General features: G+C 38.5%; 1 protein-coding gene across 8 annotated transcripts in view; it reads right to left on the reverse strand.

The window, feature by feature from the left end:
* Window positions 1-757: 757 nt before the first annotated feature.
* The window catches only part of USP37 (ubiquitin specific peptidase 37), an 85,494-nt gene continuing 65,666 nt past the window's right edge, over window positions 758-20,585 (reverse strand). For all 8 annotated transcript variants that reach the window (XM_024999419.2, XM_010802319.4, XM_024999416.2 and 5 more), the window contains 6 exons: window positions 15,698-15,864; window positions 13,672-13,732; window positions 8,643-8,758; window positions 6,680-6,749; window positions 5,807-5,945; window positions 758-5,296 (listed from right to left, as the gene is read on the reverse strand). In XM_024999419.2, the coding sequence (XP_024855187.1) occupies window positions 5,209-5,296; window positions 5,807-5,945; window positions 6,680-6,749; window positions 8,643-8,758; window positions 13,672-13,732; window positions 15,698-15,864 (641 nt within the window). In that variant the 3' untranslated portion in view covers window positions 758-5,208. The remainder of the gene's footprint in view (window positions 5,297-5,806; window positions 5,946-6,679; window positions 6,750-8,642; window positions 8,759-13,671; window positions 13,733-15,697; window positions 15,865-20,585) is intronic.

A 20,585-nucleotide genomic window follows, 5' to 3' on the forward strand; every position in this document is an offset into this window, starting at 1 on the left:
TGTGGTCCCAATTTCAGCTCTCAGGAAGCTGGCTGCATTGTTTTTGTCCAGGGGTGTTGCATCACGTTCAACGCCTTCTGCTCTAGTGCTTTCCCTTCTGAGACGAGCAACCCAGCACTCCATGGAACCTCAGTTACGGAGAGCCTCCCCTAGGGCTTTATCATGGCTCATCTTTAATTATGGCAGGTGGGCCGAAGCATTTTTCAGTTTTACATCTTTCCCAGAGTAATGGCTTTTCTTTTTCACATGTATTTACGTAAATAAATTTACATGTATTTAACATAGAAGGAAGTTACTGCCTTCCTCAGGTGATAAGTTAAAGGGACTTGTTCTTTGGAAGAGCTGAATGATCCAGGTGATGGCCCTATTTAAGAGGTTCCACAACACTCACTAACCAGTACCCAGTGAGAAACACATACCCACTGGGCCTGGGCTAGGGGCCTAACAGCAAGTACGAAATGCCAACACTATTTCACCTTCTCCCTGATACTCTTAATAGTAAGGCAAAGGAAGAACACAGTTTAGGCCAATGTTGGATTTACAAACTGTTGTGCAGAACCTCTGCAGAGCTTCACAGGCTCCTCAGAGAAGGCTGGTGCTGACTCAGCCATACTAGGTGTGCGGCCCCACTCCCTTTAAGGTACAACAGTGTTGCTTCAAAGTCCAAGTCAGAAGACCAACAGAATGTGATTTTCACAACTTCAACTGGTGAGGTGTCTGCAAGAATGTGTCCTCAGAAATAAACAGCCAAACAACACAAGGTTAATAAAGGCTTTAATTTCACACACAAAAAAACTCTATGCATAATTTAAAAGGTAAACAAAAAACAAGAAAAAACCGTAAAGGGTACAGAGGAACAGTTCTGCTAAAACACAGATAAAGTGCCGCTCCATACAAAATAACGAATCAGAATCAAAAGTCACTCTGAACACAAAGAAAACCACCTCACAAATAATGTGGCCAAAGCTGCCAGGTTTGCCTGGTAGTGGCTCAACTAGGTAAAGATGAAGAAGCTTACTTCTGTTCTCTCTGTAGCATAAACAAACAACACTGAGATAGGCCAGAGAAGTTGGAGATGGAAGGAAAAGAGTGGGGGTAAACCTAAAGACAAGGTGTGTCTCTCTTCCACCCCTCTGTTCTTGAGACAGACCAGTCCAGATGACTGCTCGTTTTGGCATTGGACCCAATCAACTCCAGTCCTGATCCAGACCCTCATCTACTCTATTCAGACAGCAGTGGACATGTACTTCAAACCTCTGCACTTTTTAAGTCCAAATGACTGAAATCAACGGCTTATATCCATACTGGCACATTTTTTAAACTTGAAAACCTCAGATACATAGCACACACGGAAAGGAAAATTTTCTGTGTATAAATATATGTGATACAACAAAAGAGTCTGTCTGAAGTTTAGTAATCAAAGCATGCCATAAAGGAGTCAGTGGTCGTGGTGAGACACAGCAAAAGAAATCTGTCACAAAATTCTCAAGGCCTAACAAACTATTGTCTTCCAATAAAATATATATATATATTTTTTTCAGATGTTAATAAGAAACAGAGACAAAATTAGAATTCTGAAGTAACACATCAGAAAGATGTTAAGAGGGAAGAAATCTGTTTTTGTACACAACTTAAAGAGCATTATTTGGTGTAAAGCAAGATGGGGAGAAAGAAAAAGATGTATCTGTTTTGGGGGGGATACTTTTGTGTGACTTGCATCTAGTATTGGGTTGCTGGTGACTTTTCTGAAAATCTCCATGTATATACAGGATCCACTTGGGAGATCCAGCTCTGCTTCCCTGACTTAAAATAAAAGACCACTTCAGGGGAATCACTTAAACAGGGCAAAAAGTACTAAGAACATACACTGTAGTCACTCCAGAGGACAGAGAAGAAAGAGGAAGAAGGGTAATTTTTACTTAGTATAATCTCTTTCCAGTAGATCACAAATGAGTTTACAAAGTACCTTTTCTTTCCCTGTCTCCAACCCCCATGCTCTCTCTACACTCGTCATGCTCAATTACATATGAGAAACTGCCAAGAATCTCTTTAATTTAGGTGTTTCCAAATAGTTTTCATTATACAACTACATATTCAGCTGTACATGTGTAGAAGTGTATTTATAGAGATACATAATGGTAACTGCAGTATGGAAGAATAAGTAAATTCATGAATTCACTTGCTGAGGTCTTACAAGTTTTTCTTTTAGAAGAATTTTACACTTGACCAAGGAGAGAAATAAATATCTAGTACTTGCCTCCCAGAGTTAATGAACTGATCTTTAAGTATCACTGTATACTTCTTAAAACGTAAACATATTTACATTTGTTATTGAGCCATTAAGTTAGGTCTGAAATTAACAGACCACGGCAAGTAAACAAGTAGCTCTTGGAATCAAAATACAAATAGAAGAATAATTCATGGATTTGCTTCTTTTTCTATTCTGCTGAGACAAAACTTCAGAGTTTGTACACACATACATATTCCCAACACAACAGAATCTATCTTCCTGTAAGCCTAAATTATAGTTTGGACTTCTAAAATGATAGTAACATCTGGCCACCTGCAACTTTCCAATCCTTTGTAGTAATACTAGGTGGTAAGAATTAATGTTTGAATTTTAGTTTCATTTTCCCGTTCAAAATATTCCAATTAAGATGAACTGTGTGTAAAATTAAGTACTGTCAAGTTTCAATTCAAAGTCATTTAAAGTAATGTAACCGTATTTGGTATTTTCAATAGGAATATTAGTTATTGTGCAAGCTGCCTGGAACTGAAGCACTCTGTCCTTACCTATTTTGTCCCTTTCTGGCACTAACATGTCAAGTGCCCCATCTTCTGATTCTGAGCAAACTGCACAAAAAATATAATCTACCGGTAATTTTAAAATAAATACTGTCAGCTCAAAAAAAAAACAGAAAACAAACCCCATCAATATGGTCTGGCTGCTTTCCATCTGTAGTCATTAACCCTTCACGGAACCAAAATGAGAAATTAACTTAGTAGTGAAAGGGGTAATAGCTGAAGGAGTGAAGGGAGAAAGGAAGGCTGACCAGGCCAAAACAACAGACGTATCTACGGAACTTCAAGTCCCAAACGTGCAAGTATACGAGCAGTGAGATAACTCATCTCCTAGTTTGATCTAGTAAGTCCTGCCCGAGACATGAAGAGCAAATTAAATTAGGTTTAAGCCAAGTGTACTTCAAAACCATACACACAAGCTACGAAAAGCAAGTCAAACAAGGATACTCATGGGCAACCTGGGCTTACGGCATCACTTCTACTTGTTTAAATGCCCTAAATGCACCCACTCACGTCAAATCATTCCCATTTTTAAAAGCACCTCTCTCAAACTCTCAAGTATAGACACAGAGAAGTAATAAATAGCTAAAGAATTTGATTACCACTTCACTCATATATGAGAAAATAGTTTTTTTTCCCAAGGGGAAAAAAAAAAGCCTCCCTAGTGGAAACAAAATTTTAAAAGCTAGCTTTTTAAACAAGTATTTTCCCCTGCTCTATACTGCTCCTGCATGTCCTACCACCACACCATTCAGCAACATTCACGACATTGACAGGTAGGAGACAAAGCTTTCATCAGTAGTTAAGCAAAAGTGCTGGGGCCACTTACAATTGAAAGATTCAATATTTTAGAACAGGTTACTATGTCAGAACATATCCAAGTTTCTTTTCTTTTTTTTTTTTTCATATCCAAGTTTCAAGAGTAGGGCTGGAGCTCTCTTAAGGCAATCTTCTAGAAAAGATGTTACATCTTCTGTGATGATGGACTTAAAAATGAAAGAAAATGTTGAAGGTTTCATTTTGCTATACTTAACTCTGTGTGATCCTAATGATTCCTGGCCTCACAAATTTATTTTAGGAACAGAGAATTCTACTCTCAAACTCATTCTTTATATGGTTTCACAAGCTGCTTAACCAAGCAGGTTATGTCAGCTGAGTGATATAACTCACTTAAATGTTGCACCCCCATTTGACCTCAACTCAAAGCACCTAAAAAGTAATAAATCTATTATGCACCTTTGTTATTTGTTAGCTTCTGGAATTACCTAAACCTATCACATTTTAATTCTCACCCTGTTTGAACAGCAAGGCAAATGATTAATGGTTAAGCTTTTCCCGCAGCTCGCGTGCTCAATTTCACCTTTGCAGCAGGGCTTTCAGCTTTAGTGGTCCAGAGTTTCAGCTTGAACACAAGAATACTCCTCCTGACCTCTCTATGTCTGGGAGACAGAGATGCTAGTATTCTTCATTTTCCTTAGGTATTCTTGTTGGGGAGTCCCAACTGGGACATCACTTTCCTACCTCTTACAGTTTTTGCTTCAGTCTGTTAGGGTAATGCTTGCTCCATGGAAGAATGACACAGAAGAAAAAAAAAAGATTCTATCTTCATCACAATAATACAGATGATACACAATGAACATACTGTGTGAAGATTCTTTTCAAAGAAAACAAAGTGTACAATGAATATCAAATGTGGCAACACAGCACATTCCAAAGCACCAAAAATCCATTTCTTGGGACTGCATGTAAACAGCAAAAGCATTACAAATCCATGAAATATATATATATTTTTTATAAAAGCTCCTCAAGTCAGATGGCAGAAATGCCCCTCCTTTGCCGGGAGGACAAACTGTCATTAGTGTAACATGGAGAGCTGGCTTTCCAGTGAACTTTACTAATAAGAAACACACATGAAAGATCAAACTTGAGTGAAATTACTCAAGGAACATAAAAGCTAAATGCCAAATGATATGTATATCCTCATACATTTCTCAAGTGAATGGACTCTTTGACAACTTTTCTTTTCCAAACTGCTGTGCTATTAATTTTGAGCAGGCATACTCTGGTGGCCTATTCTAACTGTTTAAGGCTCCATTCATTCCACAAATATGTGTGTATGTACATATATATATATATTTACAACATGTATTCCTAAGACAAAAGGAAGTGCCACTCCTGTAGGAGAAAAAAAAGGATAATCAGCTACAGATGTGAGACCAGTTTCCATAAAACAATTAATATGGAGCGTTCCGCATAATTGCAGTTCTCGTCTTTTGGTTTGGCCCTGAGCTGTTTGTTGCTCCCGCATCAAGTAGAGTTCCAAATTCTTCTCAGGCAGAGGAAAGAGAAGTGGGTGGCAGTAAGAGAGAATATGCAGTGCACACTGCCAACCCAGGGGTTTGTTCCTCATGAAACCTGACGAGTGGTCTTCCCCACTTCCAGGTTAAGTGCCTGAGAGTTCTTTTCTGTTTCCAGCAGCTCATCAAATATCTCCCTTAAAATAAAACAAAAAAAATTAAACAGGAAATTCAGTGAGCAAATACAAGGACAGACAGAAAAATAGACATAGATAAAGCCTGCATTATCCCATTTGATGCCTAAATTATATTAAATAAGCAGCTCATTCATTTTATTATCATCTTAACCCCATGTGCTGATTCTTGAAAATACTTAGGGGGGAATGGCAACAACTAGCTTTGATAGAAAGGCTATGTATTTCCTATCTATGGAACTCAGATCTTCTAGCTGATATAATGAAAGACAATAACAGGACAGCTTCCATCATAATAAGCTCTTAAGCTCTATATCTACATTTTACTGTGAGAAGAATAATTAATGCTGAGTTAAGAGAAACATCATTTTGGAAATATCAAGATATGAGCCCTAATAAAAATAATAAATTGTCAACCAATTTAACTGATGGGTACATTTTATCCTTAAAGGAAAAAGAAAAGAGTTTAGGAGATTTTTAGCCAAAAACTTCAGACTGGGCAACGCTTCTTACTTGTGCATATAAAAGAAGATGTAGCCACTCCGATCTCGATCACTCTGCACAGAAGCCTCTTGGATTTTAGATACCTCTAGGTCATTATATGTAAACCATGCCTGCTTCTTAATGTCGTACACATCACTAATGTAGTGACCTTAAAGAAATAAAAATTAAATTTTTAAAAATAAAATATTGAATTATTCTCAGGTGTAGGAAGTGGCAGAAACAGTCAACCCATTTCACCTTACTTCCAACAATATTTCCAAAACCCATTAAAAAATTACAGAAATTTAAGGGGGGAATACTGGAGAAGGAAATGGCAACCCACTCCAGTATTCTTGCCTGGAGAATCCTATGGACAGAGGAGTCTGACGGGCTATAGTCCATGGGGTTGCAAAGAGTCGGACACGACTGAGCGACTAAACAGAAAGGGGCAAATATGCTATGCCAGGACAACTTTTGTGATATATGTATTTTGCTTAGGAAAATCTGGGTCATTTGTGAATAGAGAAATCAGAACAGCTGCACCTATTAACACATACAATGTGATAAAAGAAAATATTTCAAAGTTTTTCTTTTTTCTCAAAAGATTGATTTATTGAGCACCTCCTGCAAGTGACACACCTTTGCTCTGGTGCCTCATGGCACCCCAGGATGACCCTGGGCTGGGGTCACTTATGTGGACTTGGGCCCAATCTCAAAGCTGGCGTTCTTTCCTCCTCAGCAGTCTGCCTCTTGGCTAAGGCTCTGAGAAGGAGCCCCCAGGGTTCAAAGTTTTCTGTGATGCATTCAACTCACACCTCACAAAGCTAGGCTCAGAGAAACTCAATAAGGAGTAAATGCTGACTGGTCCATTTATAAAATGCTGAAATCCTAATGTCCGTTTACCTGAAGACGAAGTGCTACCAATGTGACTGACAACACTGATGAGCCGATAGGAATGAGGAAGATTTCCTGTCTGGAAAACAGAAGTGGGCATGACTTTTAACTCTTAATTTGTATAAAAGCAAAACACTGAATTTATTATCAGAGCTGACATGGGGAAGTTTCAATGTGTGAGGGGTTAGACTCAATAAAAAACTCAGTGGTTGGTACTGTTCATATCCTTTGAACCAAGAATTATACTCCCAACTAAGAATTTATTCTAAGAAAATAATTAAAAAGAAGAAAATGTATATATATATAAAACTATTCACTGTAGCATTATCTATAATAATGAATAACTGGAACTAAAAATACGCCCAGTAATAAAGGTTACAGGTATTTCAACAGAGTTCAATATTATTCAGTTATTTTAAGGAAAAAAAAAAACAAAACCATGGTTTAGCAAAATGTTAACTTGTTTTTAAAACCTACATGAGCATACACAATATAACTACAGATCTCTATGAATAGATAATGTTAATGGTTAAGTACTAAAAAACAGAATGAAAATAATGAAAACAGGTGCTATATTGTTGAAGGGATTATAGATAAACTTTTATATTTTAAATATTTTAAGGAAAAGAAAATAAAACTGAAAAGTGATATTCATGCACTTTAGGCATTACTATACAACATAATTTTGGGAAGAAACTGGAAAGAAATATAGCTATAGGTAGTCAAGTATGGATGTGAGAATTGGACTGTGAAGAAAGCTGAACGCTGAAGAACTGATGCTTTTGAACTGTGGTATTGGAGAAGACTCTTGAGAGTCCCTTGGACTGCAAGGAGATCCAACCAGTCCATTCTGAAGGAGATCAGTCCTGGGTGTTCTTTGGAAGGAATGATGCTAAAGCTGAAACTCCAGTACTTTGGCCACCTCATGCGAAGAGATGACTCATTGGAAAAGACTCTGATGCTGGGAGGGACTGGGGGCAGGAGGAGAAGGGGATGACAGAGGATGAGATGGCTGGATGGCATCACCGACTCGATGCACGTGAGTCTGCGTGAACTCTGGGAGTTGGTGATGGATAGGGAGGACTGGCGTGCTGCAATTCATGGGGTCGCAAAGAGTTGGACACAACTGAGCAACTGAACTGAACTGAAGACAGAAACAATTAAAATGTTCAAATACTTTGATGCAGTAATTTATTTCTGAGGATTTCCTTAAAGAAGAAAATCCTAAATATAGAAAACATTATAATCATACACAGTTCCTTGATATTATAATGAAAAAAGAAAATTTAAATGCTCAGTGTTAGCTAAAAATTAAAATAAACAGAAGTTAGAACAGTGGGATCTGGGTAATTAAAATTATAAAAAAAAATTAGAAAATGGGAAAAAAGCAATTATTTAGGGGAAAAAAGGGTTAAAAAAAGATTCCAAGTGCTCTAGTTAAAAGTTATTAATTCAACAGTTTTCACTGAGTAACAATCAACTAGTTTTAGTATTTAACCTTAAAGATAAAATAATTTTGGTAAAACTGAAGGTGATTTAACATATATGTAACTTTGAGAGCTATTACTAAGTTATTACCTAAATGGCTGGATGGCAACACCGACTCAATGGACATGAGTTTGAGTGAACTCCAGGAGTTGGTGATGGACAGGGAGGCCTGGTGTGCTGCAATTCATGGGGTAGCAAAGAGTCGGACATGACTGAGCAACTGAACTGAACGGAACATGTACATGAGGCTGTCAAGAATGTATTTCTTTTTTTTTGTTTGTTTGTTTTTCTCTTTCTGTTTTGAATATTCTGTGTAAGTAATGAGAAGTAAAGCTCAAGAGAAAAGTGAGGACCATTTGATGGCTGCCAAAGGGGCAGAAATGAACCTGCAATGGACAATGACCGAGTCCTTTGAAGATAAGGAGCAGGAGGAGGAGTAGTGATAACGTGACCAGTTGTTTTACACAAGGAATATGTCACCCACCTCAGCATTTCTTTTCAGTTCCTCAGCTTCAGCTTCTGTGTACTCCATATCTAAAACATCTTCATTTCCAGAATCCTCATCAGAACCCAATGAATCCACAAAAGAGTTGTTAAACTCTAAAGAACACAAAGACAAAGTCTTGTAAAAGCTCTCAGAATAGACACAAAGAGATATAGTTGGGAAAAGGAAATACATCTGGAAGTACATATTTTATCATCCTAAGAAACAAAAGACATATTATTATTAGGGTTCCAACTCACCCAGCCTACTCTAGGGAATAACAATTCAGACACCAGTTATCTGTAAAAGAAATGTTTCCCTTTGTTTTAAACATATGTATATCAAAGAGGACAATACTCTTAAGAAAGGAATGAAACTGAAAAAGAGAATATAATTTGTTCAGTCCAGTTCAGTCACTCAGTCATGTCTCTTTGCGACCCCATGAATCGCAGCATGCCAGGCCTCCCTGTCCATCACCAACTCCCAGAGTTCACCCAAACTCACGTGCATCGAGTCGGTGATGCCATCCAGCCATCTCATCCTCTGTCATCCCCTTCTCCTCCTGCCCCCAGTCCCTCCCAGCATCAGAGTCTTTTCCAATGAGTCATCTCTTCGCATGAGGTGGCCAAAGTACTGGAGTTTCAGCTTTAGCATCATTCCTTCCAAAGAACACCCAGGGCTGATCTCCTTTAGGATGGACTGGTTGGATCTCCTTGCAGTCCAAGGGACTCTAGAGTCTCCTCCAACACCAGAGTTCAAAAGCATCAATTCTTCGGCGCTCAGCTTTCTTCACAGTCCAACTCTCACATCCATACATAACCACAGGAAAAACCATAGCCTTGACTAGACAGACCTTTGTTGGCAAAGTAACGTCTCTGCTTTTCAATATGCTATCTAGGTTGGTCATAACTTTCCTTCCAAGAAGTAAGCATCTTTTAATTTCATGGCTGCAGTCACCATCTGCAGTGATTTTGGAGCCCCCCAAAATAATGTCTGACACTGTTTCCACTGTTTCCCCATCTATTTCCCATGAAATGATGGGACCAGATGCCATGATCTTCATTTTCTGAATGCTGAGCTTTAAGCCCACTTTTTCACTCTCCTCTTTCACTTTCATCAAGAGGCTTTTTAGTTCCTCTTCACTTTCTGCCATAAGGGTGGTGTCATCTGCATATCTCAGGTTATTGATATTTCTCCTGGCAATCTTGATTCCAGCTTGTGCTTCTTCCAGCCCAGTGTTTCTCATGATGTACTCTTCATAGAAGTTAATTAAGCAGGGTAACAATATACAGCCTTGATGTACTCCTTTTCCTATTTGGAAGCAGTCTGTTGTTCCATGTCCAGATCTAACTGTTGCTTACTGACCTGCATATAGGTTTCTTAAGAGGCAGGTCAGGTGGTCTGGTATTCCCATCTCTTTCAGAATTTTCCACAGTTTATTGTGATCCACACAGTCAAAGGCTTTGGCATAGTCAATAAAGCAGAAATAGATGTTTTTCTGGAACTCTCTTGCTTTTTCCAGGATCCAGCGGATGTTGGCAATTTGATCTCTGGTTCCTCTGTCTTTTCTTTTTTTTTTTTCTTTTTTTTGAGGGTTCTGAGCACCACATCAGGATCCCCAGCCTGGGGGTCCTGCGCTTGGAGGATGAGCCACCAGAGCATTTGGATTTAAAGGCTACTGCTACTGCTAAGTCACTTCAGTCGTGTCCGACTCTGTGCGACCCCATAGACGGCAGCCCACCAATCTCCACCGTCCCTGGGATTCTCCAGGCAAGAATACTGGAGTGGGTTGCCATTTCCTTCTCCAATGCATGAAAGTGAAAAGTAAAAGCGAACTTGCTCAGTCGTGTCTGACTCTTAGCGACCCCATGGACTGCAGCCCACCAGGCTCCTCCGTCCATGGGATTTTCCAGGCAAGAGTACTGGAGTGGGGTGCCATTGCCTTCTCCTCCTCTGTCTTTTCTAAAACCAGCTTGAACATCTGGAAGTTCACGGTTCACGTATTGCTGAAGCCTGGCTTGGAGAATTTTGAGCATTACTTTACTAGCGTGTGAGATGAGTGCAATTGTGCGGTAGTTTGAGCATTCTTTGGCATTGCCTTTCTTTGGGATTGGAATGAAAACTGACCTTTTCCAGTCCTGTGGCCACTGCTGAGTTTTCCAAATGTGCTGGCATATTGAGTGCAACACTTTCACAGCATCATCTTCCAGGATTTGAAAGAGCTCAACTGGAATTCCATCACCTCCACTAGCTTTGTTCATAGTGATGCTTTCTAAGGCCCACTTGACTTCACATTCCAGGATGTCTGGCTCGAGGTCAGTGATCACACCATCATGATTATCTTGGTCATGAAGATCTTTTTTGTGGAGTTCTTCTGTGTATTATTGCCACCTTTTCTTAATATCTTCTGCTTCTGTTAGGTCCATACCATTTCTGTCCTTTATCGAGCCCATCTTTGCATGAAATGTTCCCTTGGTATCTCTAATTTTCTTGAAGAGATCTCTAGTCTTTCCCATTCTGTTGTTTTCCTCTATTTCTTTACATTGATCGCTGAGGAAAGCTTTCTTATCTCTCCTTGCTATTCTTTGGAACTCTGCATTCAGATGCTTGTATCTTTCCTTTTCTCCTTTGCTTTTCAATTCTCTTCTTTTCACAGCTATTTGTACGGCCTCCTCAAACAGCCATTTTACTTTTTTGCATTTCTTTTCCATGGGGATGGTCTTGATCCCTGTCTCCTGTACAATGTCACAAATCTCCATCCATAGTTCATCAGGCACTCTATCTATCAGATCTAGTCCCTTAAATATATTTCTCACTTCCACTGTATAATCATAAGGAATTTGATTTAGGTCATGCCTGAATGGTCTAGTGGTTTTCCCTACTTTCTTCAATTTAAGTCTGAATTTGGCAATAAGGAGTTCATGATCTGAGCCACAGTCAGCTCCTGGTCTTGTTTTTGCTGACTGTATAGAGCTTCTCCATCTTTGGCTGCAAAGAATATAATCAATCTGATTTCAGTATTGACCATCTGGTGATGTCCATGTGTAGAGTCAGACATATATAAATTATTTGTCTAGAATATAATTTGTTGCATATGTTGCAATATGTTGCTGGTGCATATTATAGGTGCCACCAGCAAACATAAAATATCTCATAGAAAAGAGACCATAAAAAGATCAACATCCTTTCATTTTCTTCAATATTAAATCATACTTTGAACAAAAATAATGGAAATTCAACATTGAACTAAGTTTTACCTAAAATACACTAAATAGATAAAAAAATCCAAGATCCATTTTTTTTTCCTCCTTAATGATGTGCTTGCACTGGAAGAATCCATCTCTACTAATGGCTTCAAATAAAAAATCCCAGGAGCATTTGTACAGAAACAAAGACTTGTTTTACGCTTGTTTAAAAGTCATGAATAAAAAAAATAAAATAAAAATAAAAGTCATGAATACTTAAGAATGGGAAGAACAGGAAGAGATTATAGCATCAAAATTCTGGAAGCTGGAATATCCAGGGGTGACAGACTTAGCAGACCTAAGATAGTCAAAGCCAAAACCTAAGTCAGTAATGCAAAAGTTGAGAACCAATCCAATTTATATCACAGGGTCTTCAAAAGATACAACCTGGAAATACCAGGTACCTCTGAAATTGGAGGCTAAGAAGAGGATAAAAATAAGGATTAGGGAAAAGCTGTTTGAGTTACAGACTCCTAGAGCCACCCCTCCGCCCTACTTTATGCTGCTAGCCAATGACCGAAGTCTAGAGCTTTGCTCTCTGGAGAGTTTGTAAAACAGTCTCTGGATTGGGGGATTCCAGACACAAGGGACTACCATACCGAAAATGGGAGGAGACCACAGTGTGCATATTCAAAGATGTAACTCCCACCCTGACCCGAAGTAGGCCCTATTCCTATACGTTGCTTCCAGAACTCTGGCAGCAACATCTTTTACCTTTAGGCAAAGGCATAAAACTAGAACACTTTCTTTAGGAATCTTACCAGCCCAAGAGGAGGCCTAAAATATTAATACCATCCCCTAAATAGCAAAATCCTATAAAACTCAAAGTTGACAAGCTCTAGCTATTCATATACTCAGAGCTTCCAATAATCTTTTTAGTCCCTTACTCTTTTTTTAATAAAAAAGATTTATTTATTTATTTTTTGGCTGTGCTGAGTCTTCACTGCTGTGCGTGGGCTTTCTCTAGCTGCGGTGAGCTGGGGCTATTCTTTGTTGTGGTGCATGGGCTTCTCACTGCAGTGGCTTCTCTTGTTCACAGCTCTCAGGCTATAGTGTGGGCTCAGTAGGTGTGGCGCACAGGCTTAGTTCCTCCATAGCAAGTGGGATCTCCCTGGACCAGGGATTGAACCTGTGTCCCGTGTATTGGCAGGCAGAATCTTAACCAATGGACCACCAGGAAGTCTTTAGTTCCCTACTCTTAATCATGAATTGACAGCCAAGGATCACTAGAGACTAAGGATTACTAGATAACTGAGGAAAGGCTCTAACATGGAATATAAAGACCAAAATAAACACACAGGACAGAGCAAAATGGAGAAAAGAGATCTACTCAGGGAGATGAAAACATCAAATACACACAAAAAATGAACTATGTTTAATATCCTCAGAGTTGAGATGGTATTGCTTTCATGAACCACCCTACCCCAAAATCTTATAAAAAGTAGCAATCACAAACCAGTTCTTAAAAATCAGAAATATAATAGACATAAAATACTAAAAAAAAGTTTGAAGTTGGTGATAATGTTGGAGAAACTTTCCAGACAGTAGAGAAAAATAATAAAAAGATGGAAAACTAAAGAGATGAGAAAATTATGTTTGAGTGTTTGGTTTCCTCCGGGAGGGAGGGAAGGGGTATACAAGTAACTTCTAAGGTTCTATTTCTTTACCTGGGAGGTGTTCAAATTTGTTATTGTTATTAAAAATGACAAAAACATTTGATATACTCCTGTGTGTGATACATTTCATCATACAAAAAAAAAATGTAATTAAAGTAATCTCCATACCTTGAAGACTTAACTCTGTAGCTCTTTTGAGGTCATCATCTTCTTTCTGTTCCCAAGCCTCCTAAAGGAACAAGGACAAAACTAAGGTATTTAAAGAAGTATTGATTAAACTTACTTAATAAGGATAAAGTCAGCTGCTCTGAAAGTATTTGCTAATAATGCTTTCTATAAAATTATGAATGTTTAGAATATGACCTCTTGAGAGAGATGGAGAAGTTCTTTACTTTTTCCAAAACTGTCTTCCTACTACGGCCAGTTTTAAGCTACCAATGTAACTCTGACTGCAGATTTGGGAAGAGCTATGTATAGTGGGCTCTCCTAGGCTGACAGGGAGCTGGCTCTACCACATCACTGAGCCTACATCTATGACAACAAGGTAAAACAAAATTTCCACAAAATACTATTAATAGATTTCTATGCTTTTCTAATATATCTGAGGTTTTCTTTAAAGAAAAAAAAAAGTACCTCTGAAAATGTCTCAACTAGATACTAATTATAAAAAGGAATAGGAAAATGTTGACTACAAATTTTCCCTTTCATCTTGAGAGAAAAGATCATTTACAAAGGATGCATGTTTTATACTTTTGTCAATTCTAGACTTGTTTTTAAAGTTAAATATATAAGAAGCTTAGAATGAGCTATTCTGCATTATAGTCCTAGGAGCAATAATACTGTGTTCAAGAAAGTCACAGAGGTGTTCTCTAAGAGGAAATATGATTACTTAAATTTATCCAAGTATATAAAGTCTACATTGAGACAAGATGGTAAAGGACTCTCTTTTAGTAATTAATAGAATTATGCAGGGCTTCCCTGGTGGCTCAGCAGTAAAGAATCTGCCTGCCAACACAGGAGACATAGGTTCAACCCCTGGGTTGGGAAGATCCCCTGGAGAAGGAAATGGCAACTCATTCCAGTGTTTTAGCCTGGGATATCCCATGGACAGAGGAGTCCAGGGAGCTACAGTCCAGGGGTTGTAGAAAGTTGTGTGCACAACTTAGCGACTAAACAAGAAGGTGTGCCAACTAAAGAAACCTTCATCTCATAATCCTCACATCTGAGAAAAAGAAGACAATGTTAACCAGGTCAGTTGACAAGAAAAGTATGTGAAAAGGAAGGTTGCTAAAATATTTTCTTTTTCCTTCTTTTCTCTTTTTCTGCAAAGGGCAACCCACCCCAGTATTCTTGCCTGGGGAATCCTATGGACATAGGAGCCTAGGGGGCTACTGTCCACAGGGTTGCAGAGCTGGACATGCCGGAGCACGCACGCATGCCCTATGAGGAACTACTGCTAAGAAATAAAATTTCTTTTCCACTGAAAGGAAGTTTTCTGAAACAGATGATTACTATAAACAATCTGTAAAACAGTTTGACATATATATATTTTTGATGACAAGGCAATTAGGGAGGTACTTTTTATAAATAAAAGGATACAGAACAGCTGGTTCTGAAACAGTTTTAAAGCAGCAGTTCTCCACACTGCCTGCACATTAGAATCATTGCTGGAAGTTTAGGAAAATAAAAAAGAAGAAAGAAATCTAGTCTCCCAGACCACATCTGAGATCAATTATATCAGAATTTCTGAGGGAAAGAACAACCCTGGCATCAGTATTCTTTTTAAAGCTCCCCAGATAAAATGCAGTTAAAATTAAGACCCGATATTCTTTGCCTTAAAATATTAATGATAAAATCATGATCGCATATTGGCTGTTTTAACTGCTTACAAAATAAAACTGGACTAGGAATGATCTCCAGTAATCCATCTTGCTTTAGCACGCAACAAGTCATGGTAATAGAAGGTAACCAACAAGACATTTTGTTGCACTTGGAGTAAAAGAAAAAAAAAATCAGTAATTGTTTCAAACCTAAGGAAAAGGCCCAAAGCAAGTTTAGTTTGTTTAGGTGGCTCAGTGATTTACTGCATGTAAATCACCTGGAACAATGCCTGACATAAAGTGCTTAACAAACGTTTTTTACTATTATTATTGCTCTATCTCTTGGAAAAGACAGATATGGAGTTATTTCTTACTTGCTCCTGGAGGCTCTGAGCCAATGCCTGCTGAAGCTCCTGTTCCTCCCTCTCACGCTCCATATCATACTGCTGGAGCCAATCAACCTCTCCTTGAGATCCTTCTGGAGTTTTATTCTCTTTATTTTCATCACAGTCTTTAGTTATCTCAGTAAAACTGGCAGGATCTGAGGAAGCAGAACAGAACATCACCGGGAAATTCTCTTATAAACTGAAATCTCTGCACTAGAGTGATATGTATTATTCAAAGAGTAATGCATCCTAACCCCAGACATAACTTGCTTGGGACATACAATCTCCCCTTGCTACATCTAGATCAGGGCTTCCTTATCTCAGTACTACTGGCACTTTGGGTGGGATTTTTGTTTGGATGGGGAGAGGGCTCCCCTGTACACTGTATAATATTTAGCAATATCCTTGACCTCTACCTACTAGATGCCAGTAGCAACCCAACCCTCCCTAGTTGTGACAACCAAAAGTAACACTGTTAAATGTCCCCTGGGGAACAAAACTGCCCTCAGTTGAGAACCAGCGACCTACAGTAATGGTTCTGAAACTTAACCAATCATTAGAAGCACCGTGGTTAAGGATAGAGACAAAAAAATAGCCATATTCATAGGTTATGTCACATGACCAATTACTAGGAATAAAGTATTGTTTAGGATAAATAAAGTAAGAATTAGGATAGAATGATTAGGCTAATTATTGAGATTTTCCCTTACTACACTGTATATCATGAGTATTTTTACATTAACAATCGTATGAGCCTTGTGCATATTCTAAATAAAAGAGCTACATAAAATATGTAATACACATTTCATGTACCATAAAAATATATGACAACATATTATGTTTAAAACATTTACCCATGGAGATAAGAAAAAGATTAATCTTTCATTTTTTTCTGTTCATTCTCAATTTCTAGATTAGAGCCTCCTAGTGCTAATGCCCAGAGAAGGCAATGGCACCCCACTCCAGTACTATTGCCTGGAAAATCCCATGGATGGAGGAGCCTGGTGGGCTGCAGTCCATGGGGTCGTGAAGAGTCGGACACTACTGAGCGACTTCATTTTCACTTTTCACTTTCATGCACTGGAGAAAGAAATGGCAACCCACTCCAGTGTTCTTGCCTGGACAATCCCAGGGACAGGGGAGCCTGGTGGGCTGCCATCTATGGGGTCACACAGAGTCGGACAGGACTGAAGTGACTCAGCAGCAGCAGCAGCGCTAATGCCACTGCCTCATATGTCCAAACAACGAAGTATGATGTTCTGACCATTCTGTCAGTGCATGTTCTGAGTTCTAGTAGCAGAACTCCTTACACTTACATGGATTGGAGGATAGCCAGTAGAGCACCCATTCATCACCACTGGACAATTAGCATCTATTATATACTTTCTCCTTATTCTAGTGTTAGCCAGAATAAACAGTATAGGTAAAATTTTATTCTGGTTACCTGAAATTTCATTGTAATTTTTAATACAGGTAAGAGTGGGGAGAAAAGCAAGGAACCTCCTTCCCTCTTTCCCTTCTCAAACATTTTACCAAAGCAAAAACTTTCACCTCAACAAGTTAAGGAAGTTCTCATAAAAAAAAGTTTAGCCAGTCGGTAAGAATTTTGACTTTACAGGCTCATTTCATATAGACTGTTTTAAAATTAGTGTGTGCTCTTTACCTGCCCCAATACTGAATTGGAACCATTGGAAATGGTAAATACTTTTCCATAATACAGACAACTCTGAAGCTTACAGCATTTTGGTTTTAGACTAAATCAGCAACTAGTCATTTTTTAGTTGAACTGACTTACTGACTGAATTAGACAAAGAAATAGCAACCCAATCCAGCATTCTTGTCTAGAGAATCCTCTGGACAGAGGAGCCTGGTGGGCTGCTGTCCATAGGGTTGCACAGAGTTGGACACAACTGCAGCGACTTAGCATGCATGTATGCATGCATTGGAGAAGGAAATGGCAACCCACTCCAGTGTTCTTGCCTGGAGAATCCCAGGGACAGAGGAGCCTGGTGGGCTGCTGTCTATGGGGTCGCACAGAGTCGGACACAACTGAAGTGACTTAAGCAACAGCAGCAACTGACTGAATATTTACCATTAAAACTTATTCTGAATATTCATTAAAAGAAACTCAGGATATATTAAGTGCAAAAAGCAGTATGATTCCAATTAAAAAAAATTTTTTTAACTCCTCCATTTTTGGAGAAACAATCATTTCCAAAGCCTAGAAGGGGTGGCTCTGAAGCATATAAAATCCTGCCTGTCCCTTTGGCCTTAGTTTACTGGACCAGGAATGAATATCTGAAAGAGTTAACCAGTTGGACCACTTCTGGAAATTTGGAACCGATACATTCAAAGTTAGTTGATGTTAAGCACTTCAAGTGGAAAAAAGATTTGGGAGTTGAGGCTGCTATTTTAGGAAATAAGATGAACATTATTACTTTTATTCAAAACATACTCATAAAAATAGGCGACAGAGGCACAATTCTTAACCAATAATTTTCAGCACTCAATGTACCAATATATCTCATACAATCCTAGAATTACACTAGCAATTAATGCATGTGATAGCAAACAGGTATAAGAAACTTTGAGATGCTAAAAAGCTCAATATACATCTGTCTTCAGAACAAGATTATCAGATGGATACAAAAAACAGTTCAGATCTAGAAATAAATAAGACTATGAGATGAAAAACACACTTTAAAGGAACTGGCACAGTGGATCAGAGGGGGTGCATGTGATAAAAACTCAACATTCTTATACTAATTAGATTATCTGCTGCTTCTCCCATCCCAAATGAAAGCTGCTGCTTCTTTTCTACATTCTGTATTTCAGTCAAGGGGTAAGTGTCCACCCAGTTTTTTTTTTAAGACAGAAATCTGGGAGTCATTCTGACTTCTCATTTACCCACTCATATTAGATAAAGTGTTATTTCCCACCTCTCTCTTGAATCCATCAACTGTTTTTTTTTTTCCAATGCCAAATGTTGGCTCAGGGTACATTAACTTTTGGTTTGGGCTACTGTAGTAACTTTCTAACAGTTCTCACAGGATACTTTGGTTCTTCTTTAAATTATGCACTACACTGCAGTGAATTATCTTTTTCAAATACAAATCTTTATCAAATACCTTTTGCTTAAAATTATTCAATAACTTCCTAATGCTTTTGAAATAAAAGTCCAAACTTCTAAACATGACTTTAGGCCAGGTAAAAACTGGAGTCTGTGTAACTCTCTAGGCTCATCTTTTGCTTTTTCCCCCTCAACATTAATGTTCTAGCCATGCAGATCATTCTGAACTTTTAAGGTTCATTAACTTACCATGGCCTTTCTCACATCTGGACCTTTGCACACACACTCTTCCCCCCGTCTTTGGTTAACAGTGAAATCTTACTTAACCAGTCTTTCTTTCCCTCTTCAGTTGATTCAAGAGATGAGCAATGTGACGCACTCCAAATATTTACTGAGAATCAAGCTAGGTGCCAGGTACTGCTAAAGAAGTTGAGGATATAGTGATAATTAAGGCAAGATGACCCTTTCCCTGAAGGAGCTAAAGTGCAAAGGCTTGGAGATGAAAATGAGCTTAGCATGAGGGACACACAGAGAGAGTATCAGTATGGCTAAAACAGCAGAGTGAAAGAGGGGCAAGGTGAAGACAGGCCATAGTGAGAAGCCTGGATTAAGTGTAATGGGAAATCACAGTAAGTTCAAGGCAGAAGGGTAATGTATGATTTATGCTTCAGAAAGATTACGCTGGCAGCTTTGCTCATGAAAGAAGGTCTGTAGTGGGGTGAGAGTGAAGGAAGAGACATTAGGAATCAACTGTAGTGGCCCAAGTGAGAGTTGGAAGACTAGAGTTATAGTTATGAAGATGTTGATAAGTGATTGGATTCAGGATATATTTTGGAGGTATAATAGACTAGACCTATTGATGGACTGAATATGAGGTATAAACAAATAAACAAAAAAAACCAAGGGAGATATATTTTTGGCTTGAACCAAAAAACGGTGGATGGTGATACCACTTGCTGATATGGTACAAGGTTACTGGGGTGGGGGTGGCAGCTAAAAATCAGTCAACCAAATGGACATTTCAAGTAGGCATTTAAATATGTAAGTTTAAAGCTCAGGGGAGAGATCTAGGCAAGGATATGAATTTGATATTCCATCAGTATGTGAGGTTATGGGAACATGTAAGATCACTTAGAGAGAGAGCTTTAGAAAAAAAGACAGCTAAGGATAGTGTTCTGGGAATATTCCAACAGTTACAGTTCTGATGAGGAAAGCAAAATCAAAACCAAAAAAACCCTAGGATGAATGGTTGGTTTAGTAGGAAGAAAAAACCAGGCAAGAGTAGTTTATAGAAAAAAGTTTATAAAGCTTTACATGTTAAGGAGGGAGTGGTGGAGTTTATGAAATATTGCTACTATAAACTTGATACATTTTAGTGGAGTGGTGGAGGTAAAAGCCCATTTTGAGAGTGTAGACAAGAGAATGGGAGATGATAAGAAAAAAGAGAGAATGAGTAAAACGACTCTTTCAAAGGATTTTTCCGGGAGGGGAGCAAACAAAAGGGGCAACAGCTATAGGGAAACACAAGATCATAATACGGTTCTTTAAAAAGGGTAATATTAAGAAACAACAGAGTGATTTAGAAAAGATGCATAAGAGAAACAGTATAACATAACAGTATAATTTCAAGACAGTCTTTAGAAGGCACAAGTAGATGAGATCCTGGATATCAATGAATGAAGGGATTGACCTTAAATAAGAATAAGGACATTTCCTCCATAACAAAGATGAAGGCACAGCTTTCATCTGATTGCATCTATTTTCTTTGAAAGACCTACAGCTAAGTTGTGAGCCCAGATCATATGT

This window comes from Bos taurus, chromosome 2 (genome assembly GCF_002263795.3).
Source record: "Bos taurus isolate L1 Dominette 01449 registration number 42190680 breed Hereford chromosome 2, ARS-UCD2.0, whole genome shotgun sequence".
Taxonomy (NCBI): domain Eukaryota; kingdom Metazoa; phylum Chordata; class Mammalia; order Artiodactyla; family Bovidae; genus Bos; species Bos taurus.